Source organism: Hypoxylon trugodes (genome assembly GCF_022578975.1).
Source record: "Hypoxylon trugodes strain CBS 135444 unplaced genomic scaffold F4822scaffold_9, whole genome shotgun sequence".
In the NCBI taxonomy this organism is placed as follows: Eukaryota; Fungi; Ascomycota; class Sordariomycetes; order Xylariales; family Hypoxylaceae; genus Hypoxylon; species Hypoxylon trugodes.
Window position 1 is genome coordinate 306,671 of NW_026250024.1, and position 15,553 is coordinate 322,223.

Below are 15,553 nucleotides of genomic sequence, written 5' to 3' on the forward strand. Positions count from 1 at the left end.
TTCTGCCCCCAAATATAAGCAAAATGACGGTGCGAGAGACTGTGAGGGGTAACCAAAGCCTATTTGTCCGAGACATGCAGACTATAGTGCTGTTTTGACTGTGTAATGTACCTACTAGACCCTAGTAGCGTGATTCAATCTCCTTACCCCAACATCTCCAGGGCTATTTTCCTCCCCGCTCGATTCATTTCCTCTAGTCGTATTTCGTTTTTGGCATAGTCATAGGTACGAATGGACTACCGTGCGCCCTTGGGCAATATGGGATCCTCCAACCAGTACAAAAACAATGCCTTCCCAGACCTCAATGATGGCTATAGTGCGGGACAACCAGACTCAACCCGCCGAGTCGGCGAATACAGGGGAGAAAAGAGCAAGTAATACGCGTGATGAAGCTGGCGTAGGGAAGAAGAAACGTGTACGGAACTTCACGCCCAACGACAGGGCAGCGCACCGTGTTTTCGAGAAGTTAAGAAGAGAAGCCTTCAGGGAGAAGTTGATCGTATGTACTTCAGCCACTCTTGGAACATTAGTCATCTAACTAAATGTCATTTTCAGGAACTCGCGTCTTTTCTCCCTACCCTGTCCGAGACGGAACCAAACCGGCTATCTAAGCATATTGTTGTCCACGAGTCAATCGAGAGGCACCGTGAGCAGAATCAACATATTCAAGAACTACAACGAGAGCGAGATGAGCTTCTTGCCGAAGTGAATCGCTGGCGAGCGGCCGCTTCAACAGGCGCGACCGTTGATGTGCCACTAGAAGCCAGAACTGCACAGTCGTTCGTGTATCGCACAGTCGCAAGCGGGGATTGGGATGTGTTTCCAAATGAGGGCATCGCAGCCGCCAGTGAGGGGTTTAACTTCGATACAACGGGCGGAGTTAATGAAATTGGGAGTCCTTCAAGATCAGCGACAGGTTTGGAACGAGATCCAGCTGCATTAGTGGCTGCTGTACCACCACCAACTTCTCAGGGTTCAGTACCAACCCAAAGCGACTGGGCAACCCACTTCAATACCGTCTCTGCTCCCACGACTGCTGCTACTACGCATGTCTTATCGGATACTATACCTACTACTGTCGCCAATGAACGGATATCGCCAGACCAATCATGGCTAGAGCCCCCAAGTATGATGGGAGACGGTAGACCGTGGGATTTCGAGGTTCGGGATTTACATCTCGCACAAATGCAGCTAGAACAGACTAACGATTTTGACCCCGATCCTACATCTATCCCGCTTCTTGCTAGTCTAGAGGCATTCCACAATGCGGCAGGAGACGCGCGACCCGACCAGGCGGGATTCCCGCAAAGATTGGACCATACCCCGTTCATGGAAGAACCCCTAAGCTCTCTAGACCAGCTTTACTGGGGAACTGGATGAAGATTTGGAAGAACCAAACGCGACAAAACTACGATCACTTGAAAAGCGTAACACGACCGACGCACAAACATCAAGTTGGCCAATACCCTTTTATTCTACCTATTCTGCTCTAATATGAGCGAGCAGACAATCGCTATATCGCTACTATCCCTTTTCGGTCACGTTTACAAGACCAGGATTGAGCTATTTAAGCAGACGCCTTTATAGCATTCTCAACCTTCTCCTTGCTACGGTTCTCGCCACCAGTAAATAGCTCCAAGGCGACCTTCAGCCTCTTAGCGGTCTCCGGGTCTGCAGCAATCGCTTCATCAAGCTTCTTTCCACCATTCGCGAGGTAGTCTACATGGGCAGCCTCCTCGAGAGCTGCCTTATTGTCTGGGCTGAGGGGGTCGATGGCGAGTAGGGGCTGGAAACGGGCGGGAAGGACACGCGCGTCCTTGTACGCGTGCGCGCGCTTGGGTTCGCCTTGTCCGGGCTGGGTGGACGCGTCGTAGGGTCGAGAGGCGAGGTCGTTGAGAACGGTGTGGGAAATTGTCGCGCTGTGGCAACCCATTTCACCGGCAGCCATGGCTTCCTCGGCGGAGACGAAGCTGTTTGCGGGACGATAAGTTAGCGATGCCAAAAATGAATCACAAATAAAAGGAGTTTTAGGAGTTCCGTTACCTGGCATTCTTAACAAGGGGTTGCTCTTTGCCTGTCTCCTTGTACAGCTTCTTGTATACCTCGAGGATCTGGATAACGCGGGGAGAGTTCGGGTGTTGGGTGGCCGGATCCTTGACGTTTGGCCACAGCTTAGGGTCATCGTGTGCTTGGGTTTCTGTTGACAGTCATACATCAGCAATCTGCAAACCAAGAGCTTCAAAGTCGCTACATTCGTACCGTTGTAGTAGGGGCTGATGTACAGGCATCCAGCTTGAGAGCACGCAACTGCTTGAGGAACGCCAAATAGCGCAGTACCCAGGGTTTGGATACCCTCTTGCTGTAGAATCTTAGCAGCATTGAGCGCAGGACCGGTGCTGGGAATCTTAATGGTGAAGCGGTCGCGGCTAATTCCCGCGCGCTTGAACTCGGCGTCATATAGGCGAGCATGAGCAAGGGTGGCCTCGGTGTCGTAGGCCTTGGATGGCAGAGTTTGCAGTAGAACGCGGCCCTGAATCAAGTCGATGTTCTTCTTGCACATCAACACAGCCATGCGCGTGTAAATGGCTAGCCATCCTTGGTCCTTGAGCTCCTTGGTGACTTCCTTAAGCAGTTCGGCGTTGGATTCGTGGCCTAGTTGAATGTCCACCCAGAGTTGGTTACTAGTCTGATCGTGGAACTTGATTTTGGGCAGCATCGACTTGATGTATTCGGGGTCCATCCAATCGACATCGACGTTAACTATCGATTTACAGCACATTAGCACATGGCCTCACCATTGAAAGCCAAAATAGGTCACCAAATTAGGAGAGTTGTGATTCACTTACGCTGCTCCTCGAGCTTGTCGAGCCAAGTAATTGGTGCCATATTCGCAAACGGGGATTTCGTTGTTATATTGATTCGATACTGAGTTTACAGCGAATACCGCTGGATGGAATGAGTAGGAGGTGATGAGCTTTGTTGTTAGAGTGTAATTGTCACATTTTCAAGCTATTCTCTGAGGTCGACGTCTTCTTTAATAAATTCGAAAGCAGAGCTTCTCCAACCCGAGCAGTATCCGCTCGGAGGGGATCCTCGGGATGCATATTCTGCGAACATAACACATGACTCGATTTGGCCAATCTAGACACAATACTCAATCCATCTAGATAGCATGAGCTAAATACCTGCGCAGGTCAAGAGATTCTATATACGACTATCGATGCCTTACGAGTGCTCTTTGTGGGACTAACAAAGCCGATTTGACATTTAACGCAACGATTGTGATCTACGTGGACCAGCTTGGAGAAATTTGGTGGGTCCCCTTGGTTGCCCTGTACAGGGCATCTGTGACCTTTGGAGAAGATGATTCGGATTGGTTCAGCCGATACTCCTCATAGAAAAATATGGAAACGTGATTTACCTTCTATGGGACCCTGTACAGGTCTCTCCCTGTGCAGGTCACAAGGTGAGGGTTGGAGTTATTGGCAAGGGGTTCCTAGCCGTCATCAGCTTGCTCGGCGAATGTGGTACCGACTTAGTTCTATCGTAGTCATAGGAGATCTAACTATATCCAGCTAGATGGGTGGTGACCACGTAACTATGCACCCCAGAATCCGGGGCTACGAGACCTGTGGGGTTCCCTAGTATCGACTAACCCCTTTCCGAACTAGAACCTGGGGAAGCAAGGTATCTCCCCTCCTCGGGTCTGGGGAGAGGAGTCGTTCGATGCAAGGGGAAACAAGGCATTCTTTGTCATGTTCAGCTAGTGCTTGGAGTTAACTCGTGATAATGTACCTATGTATTTTCCAACTAAGAGCGGCGTCGAAGTGCCTATTACGAAAATGAGTATTTATATAAAGACACTTCAAGCCGCTCTGTCGGGCCTGACGATCATATACCTAATGCAGGAGCCACTTCATTCGTAGAAAAGCTCGAGGTTCAAAGAGTCATTCTATCTCAACATACTCTTCGTCGTCTTCAAAGATGGCTGACCACGCGAATGAACCCGAAGACTTGAAGGGTCAGCTCGACGTGTCTCACGTCGAACACCCTGCTCAGGATTATGCCCAGAACGTTAATGCTAGGTTTGTATAACAATTCTCGTTATTCTATGTGCTGGCTTTCTCATTGTTCACAGGATCATTAACCCACTCGCCGGCATCTCAAAGGACAATCTTCGAGTCCAAGTACGGAGTTTCTGCATCGAATACGGCTTCCAGGAAAAGGAAGACGTATTCTTCCGAGGTGCTCTAGCAGCTCAAAATCCCATCGAGGAGGACTATACGAACATTCCCGAGCTAACAGACGACGATAAAATCGCCTTAAAACGGGAGATCACGCATAAATGGCATTTACCACGACACTTGTACTACGCGATCGCGTTATGCTCCCTCGGATCCGCGCTTCAGGGATGGGATAACACGGGCGCGAACGGAGCTAACCTGTCTTTCCCGCAAGAATTCGGTATCGCGGATAACCAATGGCTGATTGGTGTCATTAACTCCGCGCCGACACTCTTCGGTCTCTGCAGCGCGTGGGCGGCTGATCCGATTAACAACTGGATCGGTAGACGAGGTACCATTTTCGTAACTGGTCTATTCTGTATCTTCCCCGTGTTAGCCCAGGCTTTTACGCACAGCTGGTGGGAATTGTTACTCTGCCGTCTGTTTATGGGATTAGGTATGGGTATTAAGATCTCGGTGATTCCGATTTATACTGCTGAGGTGTCTCCTGCTTCGATTCGTGGCGGTATGGTTACGAGTTTTCAACTTTGGGTAGGTGATCTATTCCCCGAAAATACCCCTATTACCAATTCCTCAACTTCGAGCTGTTATCTAACGCGTCTTCAATAGGTGGCTTTTGGTATCATGATTGGAATGGTCTTCAACCTCGCATTTTACCGTATCGGAGATCTAGCATGGCGATTTCAACTTGCAGCTGCGTTCGCTCCCGCGATCCCTGTTGTATTGCTAGTCTGGTGGTGTCCCGGTAAGTAAAAACACAAAAGCCACAATTTATCCCTCAAATAGCAAAGTAAACTAACCATAACCATCACAGAATCCCCCCGTTGGCTAATGAAGAAAGGACGATACCAACAAGCCTTCCGCTCCTTCTGCCGTCTTCGCAACACCGAAATGCAAGCCGCGCGCGAATTATACTACGCCCACCGACAAGTCATAGAAGAACGATCCGCCTTCGCCGGAACCACACTAGGCCGCCGAATCTGGGACTTAGTATCAGTCCCGCGTCTCCGCCGAGCCACTCTAGCCAGCGCCTGGATCGTCATCTCGCAGCAATTCTCAGGCATCAACATCATGGCATTCTACTCGTCTACCATCTTCTCCAACGCCGGGTACTCAACTCTTAGCACATTACTAGCATCATTCGGTTACGGTCTTATTATGTTCATCTTCGCCTTCCCGGCATTGTACACCATGGATACATTCGGTCGACGTAATTTATTATTATTAACATTCCCCAACATGGCGTGGTGTCTACTCGCCGCTGGCCTGTGCTTCTTTTTGTCCACCGACAACCCGGCACGCGTGCCGCTAATCGCATTCTTCATCTATCTGTTCACAGCACTATACGGGCCGGGGATGGGTCCTATGCCCTCCATTTACTTCTCCGAGGCCTTCCCCTTGTCTCACCGAGAGATTGGAGGCGCCTTCACCATCTGTATCAATAACGCCGTAGGCAGCGCGCTGAGTCTCACATTCCCCGCTCTTCTCGCTCGTGTAGGTCCTACCGCAGCTTTTGGCCTTTATGCAGGCCTCAATATGGTGGCATTCTTCGTTATTTTCCTCATAGTCCCCGAAACCAAGTAAGTTCCAGTGCACGATCTAGACACAGGAAAAAAAACTAAACTCTTTCTAGGCAACGAACCTTGGAGGAACTCGATTATATATTTGGTGTTCCTACTTCAAAACACATAGCCTATCAGATCAAGACGTGGTTGCCGTGGTGGATCAAACGTTACGTCTTCTTCCAAAGGGACGCGAAGCTGAGGCCCCTGTACCAATTGGAAGGATATTCTGCTCAGCATGACGATGAGGAGCAAACCGTATAACCTTTTTGCTATGAAAGACGGCATAGAAGCTGCAACTTTGATGTCTTGAATATTATACTATATACTGTCTATTTCATTGGGGGAGTCCTAATACATATATATACACCACTGAAATTGCCATGTGCAGAATCTTGTACAGTACCTGAAGGCAGTCCCTTGACCTTACTTCAACACTTTCCACCGTTAAAAAAGTCCCACATTGCGCCGAACCAAAGAAATTCCTGTCGATTCAGAATAGGAACAGCTCGAAGTGGTGTATGAAAAATGTTTTAGTCCAGTCCACCCGATTAGAGGATAAAAATAAGAGTCCCTAAAAATATCAGCTTCCCTTTTGACAAGTACGTTGTCAAAACTCACCTACCAAGAATTCAAAAAAAAATAAAAATATTCACTCTCCCTCCCCACTCCTGTTACATTAGTCAGCCAACACGTTTTCTCAAACCTAGCATTGAGTAATCCGTCAGAGACATAGGGTACAACTTACACTTCTCCGTTCTCTTCTGCTGATCAAACCGGCATTAGTGTCTAAAGCGAGGTAATGTCGAAGCGAAGGCTTACTTCTGCCTCCGCCTCCGCTAACTTTTCCTGGTATGCGGCCTGGAAACCGTTTAGCCCCTATTATAAGCGCCCAATATCTTCTATTTTGCTCTTACCTGGTGCTCCTCCTCGGCGGCCTGAAAAAAACGTATGTAAGCAACGAACCAAGTTTATTGATAACATGTGAGTATGCACTCTCACCTTTTCGATCTCCTTAGCCTCTTCAAGCTTCTTCCGCCAATTCTTCAATAAGGTTAATAATGCTTCCGAAAGATTGCGTACCCGAATGACGTACCACCTCCGTCTCGATCTCCTCCTGCGAAAGAGTAAGCCAGGTATCGATTTCATGACTCCAGCGGCTTACCTCCATGAGCTTTTGAAGCTCCTATTTATGTTAGTAATAAAATTTTAAGGAATCACCAAGGGTTAAGAACTAACGGCGATCTTCCTCTTGTGCTCCTGGCGACCTATGTTAACACAGCCCGATAATGTAAAGTCCGACGACTTACGAGAGCACGTTTCTTCGCACCCTATCGATGATTAGCCCTTCAGTAAGTCAATATAACCAAGAGCACACTCACTTCTGCCTTCTCAAGGCAGTGCTAGTAAATAATCCGTCAGTACATTAGAACGAATTGAGCATTGCCTTAAGTGACCAACCTCCACAGCGGACTTCTAGTACTATATGTTAACAAGAAGACTGAAGACAGGTGCGGACATCCTGAATTACCTTGGGGGGTTTCCCCCGCTATTGGCAATTAGCAAGTTCCTCGGACGAAGGTTACTTTCAACGGGAAGAGTAGAGATAGGAATTGAATTGCTCACTGGTTTCTTTTCCGGGCGCTGTGGGCGCCGGGGCGGCAAGTTCTATAAATGAAGATGAAACATACCAATTGAGTGCTCTCTTCTAATGAGTACACTCGCCATTGAGGTTATGTAACGTGTTGAAATCGTTGAAGCCTTAACTGTAACCATCGAGAGGAATCACGCAAGGTAAGGCTACTTGGGCTTCTGAAATATTAGCATTGATGTGATTTTTTTTTGGTGGTAGTTTGGGATGTGGAAGAAGTTTGGAAAAGTGTGTAAGAAGAGAAAAGGAAGAAAGGGGAGAAAATGGAGGAAGGGAAGAAAGAGGAGAAGATGTAGTAGAGGCGGGAGAGTTTCGATCTGAAACTAGATTTGAGTGATTATTCCTTCTACTTTCCCACTGGCATAACAAGTGGCATAATCAACAGAAGTCAAAATTATACTCGAAGAGTGCATGCATGAGTACATGGTCGATCGAGTACATATATGTAGTTCTTCGCACACCAGGACGTTCCTACAGGGAAAAGGGTATTCTAATAACTCCTGTACGATCACCCCTTCCCCAGCACAGTACATATGTACCTAGTTGGGTACTTACAATATATGCCCGGGGTGAATTCCAGGTATTTCAGACACGCTGGGATAGCTTGGTCTCTTCCACCTTCATAGTCACGAATCTATCGCGACACATAAGTATAAGAGAGTTCGAGTCACTTTAGCTTGTCTATGATAACCAAAGTACGGTGTGATAGATCAATAGAATTGAAAGAGCATCCCTATTCAACCGTCAAATGACCTACTATCTGCTACTGGAATCTCTTTCCCTATGTTAAAAGAAAACCTTCCTGTTTGTAAAGAGAACTGTGGGCTAGGAAACAAGATGGTGGGTTACACAAGAAGGCGTATGCAACTTCCCTACAGGGCTCAACGATATCTGGACACCTGCTAGCTAGAGCCCTGAAGATTTAAAAGCAACGTTACCTATATCTACAAATGTGGATATTGTCGCCATGGACCTCAACAGGTGAAAATTACTTATCATTTTACTTTTAGCGAGAGGCACCCACATGTAGGCAGGCAGGCAGGTTCGTTCGCGACACAGATACCAAGGTACGTACTCATGTAGGCCTGAGAGTGCCTAGATTACATCGAGTCATCCATGAGAGTAGTTGCCTGGTTGTCTAGCTCATAAGAGGACCTTGTTTACCTATTTTATCCTGCTCGTCTGCTCCTCCTAATTACACTTTTGTTTCCATTAACTTCTTCTGTTGCAATCTCTTATTACCCTACGTCTCAATACGCCTTCTCAACACACGAGAAACCATGGATACTTCATCGGAAACCCTATCGGATCATACTTCCATGCAGCTAACTCCCTCGGGACAGACCACTCCTCCACCCGGCGTCGCTGATGTTGTTTGAATTTGAAAGAGTTCAACTTCCTCGAAGCCCTCAACTTCATTAAGGAAAAACTTAGCAGTGACTTCCCACAGGATGACTGGTATACTTCGATCATACTTGCTGCCCGAATGTGTACTGTCACAAAAAAGGATACCCCTGTCTCGACCTCTACCGCTATGTCTATGTCTGTGCAACCGTATCCGGCTCATAATATCGTACCGGCGCAAAACAATATCTGGTGGTTCTCCATCAGGTTATTGGATCTCTTGTGGTCACTTCTCTGTATACTACGACCAACTCTCGCTTTAATCGTTCAACGGCTGACTATATAATTAGTCGGTGTGACAACTGGCCCTTCACCATGGAAAGACTGTAAGTTCTTTCTTTTTATTTTTTTATTATTTTTTATTATTATTTTTATAAAACAAATCTATCCAATTTCGTCGTATTGGATACCATTCTTTCCGAAGATGATTCTAATCGCTGTCAATTTAGTCCTTCCAGGCCTACACGACCATACATCCAATGGATCAGCCGACTCCATGATCGATCTTACATCTTTTAATACCACTCTTAACTCCAGCCCAGTTAAGGCCGAAGAGTACCTCCGCCAAGAGATTGGCAAACACTTCCCTATGAAGATCTCGCTGCCGAAGACTGTTACCCCCACGTTAGAAAGCAAGTCATCGAGCCATCCAGTGGGAACCACGAACGGAGTCTATACTCCCTATTACCATCAAAATTATCAAGATGATCTACAGCCTCTAATCGGAGAAAACCCGGCACTTTCCAGCGTTCCTAATCCAGCACAAACAGCATTTATAGCACGTTAAATGAGACAAGTAAGACCCCTAGATGAACTTCGTGTTTGGCTCGACGGGCTGATAATTGAAGTTGAAAAATTGGCCGGGCACGGCCGGGCGATATGGGACGAACCAGTAAAGGTTCTTGGACCTATATCAAACTTTCGCCGCGGCAAATACATCGTTGACTTACATTTCAGGAGCTTCTAAACAATACGCAACGATAGGTTTTATGGGAATATTCTTCAGGAGCAGGCATTGGACAGGGAAATTGGACACACGATGGAAATGGATTTGCTATTAATGTAAGGCAATTAGGTATTCTTATCGTTCGCAACGTATCTTTCGTTTTCTCTCATTACTTTAGGTCTAGAGGTAGTCAGTAGAAGTAGACTCCAATCAAACGCATCGGCGCAATTTGAACGCGGGTGCCCATGTGATTGTCTTCCACCATAGCTCAAGTACCTAAAGCTGAGGATTTCCAACCCAATTACCCCCTAATAATGTGAGACAATAGGCGACATAATGCCCTAGAACACCTAGGTACCTAAGTGGAGGGCGAATTGTTTACCAAAGCAAGACAATCTCATCGTGGTTTGTACCCTTGGACATTGTAATTCTAAATTGATATTATATTTATATAACTACCTAGGCAATATGAGAAGTATTGGGTAAGTTTTGTTTACGTCAATACATATCGTCGCTAACATATCGTGTCGCCCCCTTTTCCTTTTGCCCCCTTATTTTTTAGATATAGGCTGTACCTAGAACATCCCGTAGGTAATTGATTTAGCAGTCCTTAAGCTCATAACCTTTATTTTTGACCAATAGTATTACACGGTTTTCTTCGACATAGCTACCGTGCGCTGAAACTAACCCCTCCACCCTCCACTAAATCAATGGCAAAATCTGCCTTGATACTCTTAGGGTTTATTCAGTATTCACTAACCAAATCAAAAGAATACCAACCAAGGAATATATATAATACTATATACATAGGGGGATAATATATAATCAAGAATCAAAATCACACGGTGATACGCTCCAACAACAAGTTCGCGCCCGGGTGTGCTAATCTTTGCGCAGACAAGCCAAGACACCAAAATTAGGAGCACTATAAAATTCCATAGGCGACTCGTCGGGATACGGTCCGAGGGCCATGCTCCTGGCAATGTGGTCTACAGAATCAACAAAATCGAAAGCGTCAGGGAGACTTTTATCTTCCTCATAATAGTCACACTCGGTGACTTCCACGAACACCCGATCGCTAGCATGGAATACGTTGCGCGACTCTGGCTTGTCAATGTCGGCTAGAACGCAATTTGGAACTTCGAGCTTATAATCGATGACCCACAGGTAGAGAAGCATATATTCCATCTCGCTTGCGAGCTGTGCGACGTCGTGCCAATCTGCTGAATTGAACGGGCGGTCCAATTCGATCGCAAGATGGCTCGCCCCTCCAATACCCCAAAAATTGGAAAAGAAAGCGATTGAGTTGCAGTCAAACCTGAACGAGACGGGTATGTCCGGTAATATGGTACGCGGTTGGAGGAGTATTAGATCTTGATGGGGACGGATGTTAAAGTACTGAACACTGTTGCCGCGTTCGAAATATCCTATTACCTGGTGCTCCGGATCCTCAGCTTTCCAATCGACGCAACGACCCCACTTACTGCCATGCTTTTGACCGTGAGTTCTTCGAAGTTGAGACCAATATTCAGCGTTGAAGCGACGCTCCATACGCTCCCTAGATTCTTTACAGGCAGTCCATAAACCTCCGTCCTCCATATACGTTGAGAAATTCCCGTCAACCCATGATAATGAATCGGGCTTCGGCTCTATAAGCCCAGGCGCTGCGATTCGATGGATTTTGCAATCCCACCAGTCATGTATTTGAATATCGGGGGGGTAGGACTGCCGTGTAGATAGATGTTGTTGTATCCCATGTAATGGCCGCGTGAGTAGGCAATTTTTTCTTCGTCTATTTCCATGATTGAAAATGCATGCACGCCCGGTCGCATATCACGAATAGCAAAATCCCATATCAGGTCTCGAAGTTCCTTCGGAAGGAGACCGAATAAGTGAAATGATGTTGCCATGATGAGTTCAGAAAAGCCGAAAGCCGGGTTATAGCGTGAAGCCTCTTAATTCCGATAGTTTGACAAGGAGAAAGCAGAAAGACAGAGGGTACTGGCAGGCCTAATATGGATCGAACGTAAACCCCTATTTAACAGTATTGATCAATATGGCGTATTGGATTGCACCTAGGTATTTGTGCTATTAAATATCAGATGGAGGTTCAGAGCAAATAGCAAATCAATTCCAGTAATTAAATGGAATGTTGAGTTGACACACAAGGTGCCTTCTATTTATACGTCTATCAAACGTTTATTGAGGTCCAAGCCAACTGACATAAGTACGTGCCCCTATATTGAAGTTTGGCCACCACCGTAAAAAAGAAGCGCCAATTTTATTCAGTTCTATTGATATCTAGGTCATCCATATGTTTCTATTCATTTCAAAGTATTTTTTTATCCTTTTAATTAGGTAAGTTTCGACAGTTTATTTACATACTTAGATAGCTAGGTGATGGTCTTATTCTCAACCCTCTTTACCTAGCGGGTAAATATCTTGCAATTATAAATTCCCTTTATGACACCTACTAAGATGGACACCAAATCGATAAATGATATATCGTTAACAAGATACCTTAGAAGGTATATTACATGTCACTTTGTTCATTGACGTGGAGTTGATACGTCTATATACCCTAGATACGATGCGGAAGGGATCGTAAACTAGACATCTGTAAAGGAGAATAAGAAGACTTTACTCATTTAACCTCCCCTTTCAAAACCGTCTCAGCTTGTGAATAAATTCGCTCCTACTTCCTCCTAACCACATTATTATTTTCATCGACTCCCATTTTCATTACATCCGATAAGGTGGTAAACCAGCATTACGTCGCATCTGCATACTCTAAAATATAGAATACCATGGCCACTTCGGAACAAGCTACCACTCCACCAGGCGTCAGTGGTATTGACTCCCCCACAATAGAGATTGACTTTCTACAAGCCTACTATTATATCAAGAAAAAACTCGACAAGGAGTTCATATTTTGTAACTGGAATTATGTGGTAATAGAGGCTACTCGAATGTGTATCGGTCCTTGGAACAAGAAACAAAGTGCTTGCTGGGTTTTTACCAAATTGCTGGATGCGATTTGGACTTTAACATGTACGAATACCTTGACCCAATACTCGCACACCTGCTAACCACATAACAAGTTGGTCGAGTAAATGGCCCTTCACCATGGGATGATCGTAAGCATATAATTTCCTTCCTGAATACCACTCCTTTGGAAGGCTAGAAGGCTATACAAGGCTCCCCGTAAATGTTAACTTCGATTGTTAAATTCTAGTGCTCAAAGAACTCTACGTCGGTGAAAGCAACGGTGGAGAAGATTATCTACTCGACGTAGATGATTGGCGCGAAATCATTTACGTCTCAATGGAGTATATGATGCGCGAGAAGCTCAGAGAAGAATCTCCTATGAGGATTCCGACACCCGAAGACCACACACCCGACTCAGAAGCCGAACTATCAAAGCACCCAGTACGTACTCCAAATGATGTTCCTAATTATTCATGTGAGTTAATGGAAATAGTCTACCTACTAAAGAAAACGTAATGGCCTCAGTCTATTCACTGTGTATTACGCAAATGCTATGTCTACAACAGCCTTGATTGATGCACAACGTAGACTGTATGGGTCTTACAAGAGTCGGGCAGGTAGTTGGTGAGGGGGATAGTAGTGCAAATAACATTTCAATATCAATTATAGTTATCCAAGTTAGACATAGTACGTGGGTGAACTAATATTCATCAATTGAATGCGTTCTTAATAGTTGCTAAAGTTGAATGTCAGAGATTAAGATATACACATCGTCGTAACAATATCATATATGTTAGATGAAGTGGATATGAAGTCACCTTTTAATTGAGAGGATTATAATAAACGCCGCCGGGACGCACACGACGACCACTCTAAAACCTCGAAATATCCCTTCCGAACAACCAGGAGATAGCCCAGTAAAACGGCACTGTAATCTTATTCCTCACGCTCATGCTCCTCGTCAAGTAGGCCGTCCGCCATAATATCCACGCCAAGTAACCTCTTAGAGAGTCATGAGAGCTTTGATGAATAGCGGTCCAATTCCCGAGATACGTCATAGTGCCCCAATTGCGGAAGCGGAACGGCTTCTGGTCCACGTCGCCTTTGTTCAATCGTCGCGCAAGATGTGCCGCTATGCGAGAGCTAGAGTTAGCGAATACATCCCTAGATTAAAAATGATATGAATCACGGGGTGGATTTTAAGAGTCATAGTTTTATTATCTCTCACCTTGTTGACTAGCTACCTGAGCTGTAGCCGGTAAGCTTAACTCCGAAATCACCGTACAATCGCCGATACCATATACGTCGGGTAACGGAGTAGCTTTTCGCCCCTGAACATCCAGCGGTTCGGACGTCGCGGTTTGGGGTATCATATTGACACGTAGATTCGCATCCGTAACAAGTCCTCCTGTCTTTGCATCTCTTTGTAACTGCATCTCAGAATCTGACGAGGATATTTTGAAGGTCTTCGCTTCTAGTTTTTGGATAAGGGGGTTTTGCATCAGGCCCGTGCTCCATACCACGATGCCAGCACCAATCTCTTCGTCGCCGTACTCTTGGATTTTTAATTTTAGACAACCTTCGCATTCCTCATCTGGTCGGATACGTGTAAGGTGGCTATTCGCGATTGATTAGTAAACGTGCTTCCAAAGAGGGAACAGAGACGTACTGTTGAGTCTTAACTTCAATACCCTCGCGCTTGAATCGATCCATAGCATAATCCGCCAAAGATTTATCAAACATCGGGAGTACCTTAGGAGCCACATCATAAACAGTAATGCTGACGAATTTCATAAGTTCCGGGTATGTTTTCCGAAGATCGTCCTGTATCAAATCATGCAATTCAGCCGCAAATTCGATACCAGTTGGTCCGCCACCGACGATAGCAAAATGCAACAACTTTTTACGTTCCTCTTCAGTCGTAATTGGTAAAGCGGCCTTCTCGAAGCTTTGAAGAACTTTCATCCGGATTTTACGCGCATCGCCAACGTCGCGCAGGAAGTTGGCATGTTCGCGCACCCCCTCGATGCCAAATGTCTGACTGTAAGACCCAACTGCGATGACTAGTTTGTCGTATTCAACGTCGAATATATCCCCCTTGCCCTCACCATCGGGACGGTGCTTCAGCGCCAGCCGTGTTCTCGACGCGAGATCATCCGACGTATTTGCCTCTACCCGGATAGTCTTGCGCGCGAAATCTATATCATCAGCCCACCCCTGATGGAAACGGTCTAAACCGAGCCTTCTGACAGGCTCAAGCGTAGCGCGAAACTCTAACGTGCCCACTGAAGTCGAAGCGAGTAAAGGGGTGAAGACGAAGTACGAGCGAGGTGAAATCATGATACGCTCGAATTTCTTGGGATCGAGGCTTCGCGCAAACCCAAACCCAGCCCATCCTGAACCAAGTATAACGACGCGCTCCTTTCTATTCCCATTTTTCGCGACGGTTGTGGCGAAACGGAATCCTTGTGTGACACATTTCGAGGGCGTGGCTGGTCTCGTGGTCAGCAAAATAGAGCTTGTCTTGGCAACACCACTTATGCGAGGTTTTGCCATATTAGAGTAACCTGGAATACCGTAGTATATACGAAGGGAAGTGAGAGTCAAATTTTGAAGATGAGATTCAATAGTCGGGTATCTAGTAGGAGGCTGGTAGGACACAAGGGCCTTTACGGATGAAGACATGTTGAAATCGATAAAAAGTAAAAGTGACATCATACTTACGAAAATAACACGGCCTGGTGTGTCCACTTAACCT

General features: G+C 46.0%; 7 protein-coding genes across 7 annotated transcripts; 4 read left to right on the plus strand and 3 right to left on the minus strand.

Annotated features, from left to right (window-relative positions):
* Window positions 1–286: 286 nt before the first annotated feature.
* F4822DRAFT_432976 (uncharacterized protein) lies at window positions 287–1,380 on the plus strand (the record flags this gene model as incomplete). Its single annotated transcript, XM_051461750.1, has 2 exons — window positions 287–499; window positions 556–1,380. The coding sequence occupies 2 exons, from the start codon at window positions 287–289 to the stop codon at window positions 1,378–1,380; spliced, it is 1,038 nt and encodes a 345-aa protein (XP_051310205.1).
* A 187-nt stretch (window positions 1,381–1,567) lies between these two features.
* On the minus strand, window positions 1,568–2,886 carry F4822DRAFT_432977 (transaldolase; the record flags this gene model as incomplete). The annotated part of the gene is made up of 4 exons (XM_051461751.1): window positions 1,568–1,970; window positions 2,044–2,197; window positions 2,260–2,760; window positions 2,847–2,886. 4 exons carry the CDS (start codon window positions 2,884–2,886, stop codon window positions 1,568–1,570), a joined length of 1,098 nt encoding a protein of 365 aa, XP_051310206.1.
* Window positions 2,887–3,782: 896 nt separating this feature from the next.
* F4822DRAFT_363567 (uncharacterized protein) lies at window positions 3,783–6,107 on the plus strand. The gene is made up of 5 exons (XM_051456150.1): window positions 3,783–4,085; window positions 4,139–4,775; window positions 4,854–4,989; window positions 5,059–5,824; window positions 5,878–6,107. Exons 1-5 carry the CDS (start codon window positions 3,985–3,987, stop codon window positions 6,068–6,070), a joined length of 1,833 nt encoding a protein of 610 aa, XP_051310207.1. The 5' UTR covers window positions 3,783–3,984; the 3' UTR covers window positions 6,071–6,107.
* A 2,813-nt stretch (window positions 6,108–8,920) lies between these two features.
* On the plus strand, window positions 8,921–9,648 carry F4822DRAFT_445881 (uncharacterized protein; the record flags this gene model as incomplete). The annotated part of the gene is made up of 3 exons (XM_051463438.1): window positions 8,921–9,097; window positions 9,152–9,187; window positions 9,311–9,648. The coding sequence occupies exons 1-3, from the start codon at window positions 8,944–8,946 to the stop codon at window positions 9,646–9,648; spliced, it is 528 nt and encodes a 175-aa protein (XP_051310208.1). The 5' UTR covers window positions 8,921–8,943.
* A 1,041-nt stretch (window positions 9,649–10,689) lies between these two features.
* On the minus strand, window positions 10,690–11,406 carry F4822DRAFT_445883 (uncharacterized protein; the record flags this gene model as incomplete). The annotated part of the gene is made up of 1 exon (XM_051463439.1): window positions 10,690–11,406. The coding sequence occupies one exon, from the start codon at window positions 11,404–11,406 to the stop codon at window positions 10,690–10,692; it is 717 nt and encodes a 238-aa protein (XP_051310209.1).
* A 1,208-nt stretch (window positions 11,407–12,614) lies between these two features.
* On the plus strand, window positions 12,615–13,300 carry F4822DRAFT_432982 (uncharacterized protein; the record flags this gene model as incomplete). Its single annotated transcript, XM_051461752.1, has 4 exons — window positions 12,615–12,858; window positions 12,909–12,944; window positions 13,043–13,236; window positions 13,289–13,300. The coding sequence occupies 4 exons, from the start codon at window positions 12,615–12,617 to the stop codon at window positions 13,298–13,300; spliced, it is 486 nt and encodes a 161-aa protein (XP_051310210.1).
* A 367-nt stretch (window positions 13,301–13,667) lies between these two features.
* On the minus strand, window positions 13,668–15,480 carry F4822DRAFT_432983 (FAD/NAD(P)-binding domain-containing protein; the record flags this gene model as incomplete). The annotated part of the gene is made up of 3 exons (XM_051461753.1): window positions 13,668–13,927; window positions 14,024–14,412; window positions 14,465–15,480. 3 exons carry the CDS (start codon window positions 15,478–15,480, stop codon window positions 13,668–13,670), a joined length of 1,665 nt encoding a protein of 554 aa, XP_051310211.1.
* Between the last annotated feature and the right edge of the window lie 73 nt (window positions 15,481–15,553).

Bases quoted from the DNA above. Each gene is read 5' to 3' on its own strand.
- F4822DRAFT_363567 (XM_051456150.1), top strand. From the start codon at position 3,985: ATGGCTGACCACGCGAATGAACCCGAAGACTTGAAGGGTCAGCTCGAC. The intron at 4,776-4,853 runs GTAGGTGATCTA...CGTCTTCAATAG, and splicing joins TTACGAGTTTTCAACTTTGG to GTGGCTTTTGGTATCATGAT. The intron at 5,825-5,877 runs GTAAGTTCCAGT...AACTCTTTCTAG, and splicing joins CTCATAGTCCCCGAAACCAA to GCAACGAACCTTGGAGGAAC.